Here is a 4,096-nt window from a genome sequence, read left to right as displayed (position 1 = left end):
CTGGAGCTGCCGCCCATCCCACCGAGACTGGCCCTGGCGGCCTGCCACACCCTGGCACCCCCACCCTTGCCTACGTGAGTCCTGGGCCCGCTCTCCCCAACCTCACCCACCACCAGGCCCACGGTCCCTTGTCCCTAAGGGGCAGGATGCTCTTCCGCCCCTGAGCTGCCTGCTCCTTGCTTCTCCCCTCACTGTTCTCCAGCTGGGGGTCCCCTCTTCACCTCCCCCCACAGCCTCCCGCTGCCTGCCTCGCTTCTCTGCTGCCTACCTGCCCAATAGGGGCTCCTGCTCTCCTTGATCCTCGATCACAATGATAATGATAATGACACGAATAAACACCCAGCCCAGGGCCTGGCTGCTGCAGGGGCTCCGATAGCACCCATTGCAGCTGGCCCTTTCCTGACGCGTTCATTGTGCAGCAGTCACCACTCCGTGCCAGGCAGGCACTGTCATCAGGCCCATCTTACAGATGAGGAGGCTGAGGCTAGGGTTGGGAAGTCCCTTGCACAAGGTCACCCAGCCAGTAAGTGGCCGGGCCAGAGCAGGCTGGGGGTCTTGGCTTGTCCCTGCCAAGCTCCTGTCCGGCGCCGTCACTGTGTCCTCGGGCAGCAGACAGGACTCGCATTCCGGCTCCTCTGGTGTGATCCTCACAAGTGGCCTAACCTCTCTCTGCCTCCGTTTCCCCATCTGTAAAGTGGGGGCAGTAACAGTATCTCCTTTATGGGCGGCAGTGAAGCTTCAACGAGCTCATTCATACACGGGGTCATTAGAGCAGGGGTGGGGAACGTCCGGCCCTCGGGCCACCTAAGGCCTGAGAAATCCTTGGGTCCGGCCCTGCCAAGGCATCAGGGATGAGTTCGTTGAATGTCTGCCAACTATAGCAGGCCGGTTTTTAAGTCGATAATATCGCATGGCCCGCGAATGATGTTACACATATCCAGTGCCCTTGGCAGAAAAAAGGGTCCCCACCCCTGTCTTGGAGTAGAGTCTCCTGGGGCACCTGGCACCGAGGAAGAGCTTGCGGGGTCTCTGCCAATGCTGCCATCCCCGGAGCCGAGGCCCGCCCGCATCCATCACCTGCCCTGTCTCACTGCCAGCGAGGGCCGGCCCCAGCGCTCCCCGGGCCTGGCCCCTGGCCCGCTGGGCGCCTTCTCCCGCCTCGTGCTCCCAGACTGCAGCTCTGAGTCTGGCCCCCTCTCCCTTCCCTGCAGAAGCCCCTCCTCAGAGACAGCCCCCCTGCTCCTCCCACCTCCAGCTGGCAGCCCTTGCTAGCTGTCTGAGGCCCTGGGAGGTGACCCCACTCCACTGAGAGATACACAGCCAGGCACAAAGACAGACACACACACACACACACACTCACTCCAACTCCCTGGACGCCCCTCCCTCTACCTCCTACGTGCTTTGCCCTTTTCACCCTCTGTTTCTTCCTGCAATGACTGACTTACAGACTGTCCATTGTCCTCAGCTCCCACTCTATCCTCATCCTAACGGGGGTCCTCCTTGACCCTCTGCCCCCACCACCTCAGGGCCTCTGTTCAGTGGATCCGTTCCCACAAGCCAGATCTGAGTGAGGGAGGGGAGATAACATGGCCTGGGGTGCAGCGGGGCTCATCCTGGGCCTGGGAAGAACCTGGGAGCAGGGGGAGGCTGTCCCTCTGCGAATCACCCCCCCCCACCCCCCCACGCCCTCACCAGGCTGAGCTGGGCTGTGCCCTCTGCACCCGAGTACAAGACCAACTGTTGTGATGGAGAAGGGCTGAGACAGGATGGGACTCACCCCTGTGGGGAAGGGGTTCAGGAAGTGGTGGCCTGAACCCCTTCCCCACCTGAGTTCCCCACAGGGGAGTGAGGTGAAGCGATCACCCTCCCGTCAGAAAGAACCCAAAGGTCACGAATTGCCTGATTACCAACTGAGATCCCCACCGAGCAGGGCGGAAACCGAGGCTCAGAGAGGCAGCGTCATTTCCCCAAGAACACAGACACCCCAATGACCTTCCCACTGTCCCTCTGGGTCTCGGACTTGCCAGCCCAGCCTCTCCACCCTCCTGGCGTCCACAGCTCCTCCGACTGCTCCGAGGGGTGGCCCACGGACCCCCACATCAGCATCGTACTTTGGGGTGTTTGCTAGAAATACAGACCCCTGGGCCCAGCAGAAGCCCCGGGGCTGGGCCCTGGAATCTGCATTGTTCATTTTCAATGTCTCGCCCGGGAATCCTGATAAACAGTAAGATTTGAGAGCCACTGCCTTCGGACACCTGATCAAGGCTCCCGGGTCAATGTCCACAGTCCTCACAGAATCCTGTGACCTATGTAGGAGACCGAAGGCCTGGGTTCCAATCCTGCCCCTGACCGCCCCTCAGCTGAGTTACCTTGGGCAGGTGCCCTCACCTCTCAGTGCCTCAGTTTTCACATCTGTAAAATGGGAATGATGATAGCGCCAGCTTCACAGAGCTGCCGCGAGAATGCCACACACCGGGCACTCAGCACCTGGCGTGCGGAAGCTCTCAACAGGCAGGTACATGTGGTGTTTCAGGCCCTGAGTTAAGCACTTTATATCTATTAGGTTTCATTTAAACTGCACGAAGCAGATATTGTAAGTGTCATTTTACAGCAAAGGCAGCTGAGCTACAAAAAGGAGAGGTCAAATGCCCAAGGAACACAGTGGGACATGAACACGTAGGATCTGACTCCGTAGCCCACGGCCAGAGCCACCGCTCTGCAAGCCCCCTGGTTTCACACCATCGAGGTTCATCAGTCCCCTGGGGCTTACCCGGCTCCGGAGCCCCCATTTTAAAGATGAGAATAAAGAGGTTCTGAGACCCAGGCTTAACCAGGTACCCCCACCAGGCAGTCTCTTTTACGTTGTAGCCTCAGTAGATTTCCTCAGGGCAGTGGGAGAAAACTGGGGACAGGAAACAGAAAGCCGTGGTCTGATGGGCCCCATCTCGCTCCCAGCCTGTTCCTGCAACCAGCACGCCCGCCGCTGCAGGTTCAACTCGGAGCTGTTCAGGCTGTCGGGAGGCCGAAGTGGCGGTGTCTGCGAGCGATGCCGCCACCACACGGCTGGGCAGCCCTGCCACTACTGCCAGCCAGGGTTCTGGAGGGACCCCGACCAGCCTATCACCAGCCGTAAGGCCTGCAGGGGTGAGTGCAGCCTGAAGCCCAGCCTAGGCAGGTCTGGGGCCGGAGAGGCTGGGGAACGGAGAGGGAGCGTCTAGGGCCCAGCCTCCCATATCCTAGATCCTCTCTTCACACAGCTTGCCAGTGCCACCCCATCGGGGCGACGGGAGGCACCTGCAACCAGACCAGTGGGCAATGTTCCTGCAAGATAGGGGTCACCGGCCTGACGTGCAGCCGCTGTGGCCCTGGCTACCAGCAGAGCCGCTCCCCGCGGATGCCCTGCCAGCGTGAGTCCTGAGGGCCACCGTCCTGCGTGGGGTTGGAAGGAGACATCACAGGTCTCCAGTGGACAAAGCAGGACGAGGGCTGGGTCCTGGGATGGGAGCAAGAGGCAGGAGGCCAGACTCTGGGTTCCGGGGGGAAGTGGGGACTGACTCCTCCATCTGAGGGAGGCGGGGCTGGGGGTGCAGATTCCTGGGTCTGAAGGAAGAAGGTCCGGAGAGAAGGGCAAAGGGCGCTTGCCCTCTTATGCCTGAACAGCTGGACTCCTGGGGGGTGGGATGGGGGGGGTGGGGAGAAGGGGGGCAGGAACTAAGGTCAAATTTCTCCTCCGGTCTCTCCTAGGAATCCCAGAGGCAACAACCACCCTGGCGACGACCTCCAGTGCTTACAGCTCCGGTAAGACAGGCGGGCGTGGAGACCCCCACCAGCAAGAGGGGCTGATGGGGCTCCCCAGTGGGGAGACGGGGGTGGCCCACTGAGCTCAGTCCTGGGGTCTGAGCACCCCAGCTGCCCATCAAGATGGAATGCGGGGCTGGGCAGGGACAGAAGGCTGTGGTCCCGGCCTCGGGAGCCCACGGCAGACAGCCCGACCCTCCCCAGACCCTCAGTGTCACAACTACTGCAATGTCTCGGGCACCGGGGTACACATGGGCCTGCGGAGGTTCTGCCAACAGGACTACGGTGAGTGATGGGC

The 4,096-nt window shown here is 61.2% G+C and overlaps 1 protein-coding gene across 1 annotated transcript in view; it reads left to right on the top strand.

The window, feature by feature from the left end:
* NTN5 (netrin 5) overlaps positions 1 to 4,091 on the top strand; it is a 4,578-nt gene extending 487 nt beyond the window's left edge. Inside the window, exons 2-5 of the mRNA XM_006769984.1 lie at positions 2,956 to 3,144; positions 3,258 to 3,407; positions 3,745 to 3,798; positions 4,003 to 4,091. Of these exons, the coding sequence (XP_006770047.1) occupies positions 2,956 to 3,144; positions 3,258 to 3,407; positions 3,745 to 3,798; positions 4,003 to 4,091 (482 nt within the window). The remainder of the gene's footprint in view (positions 1 to 2,955; positions 3,145 to 3,257; positions 3,408 to 3,744; positions 3,799 to 4,002) is intronic.
* The last annotated feature ends 5 nt before the right edge of the window (positions 4,092 to 4,096 follow it).

This window comes from Myotis davidii, unplaced genomic scaffold, assembly GCF_000327345.1.
Source record: "Myotis davidii unplaced genomic scaffold, ASM32734v1 scaffold464, whole genome shotgun sequence".
NCBI lineage: Eukaryota > Metazoa > Chordata > Mammalia > Chiroptera > Vespertilionidae > Myotis > Myotis davidii.
The sequence above is the reverse complement of the archived record's forward strand: the minus strand, read 5'-3'. Positions and strand labels throughout refer to the sequence as shown.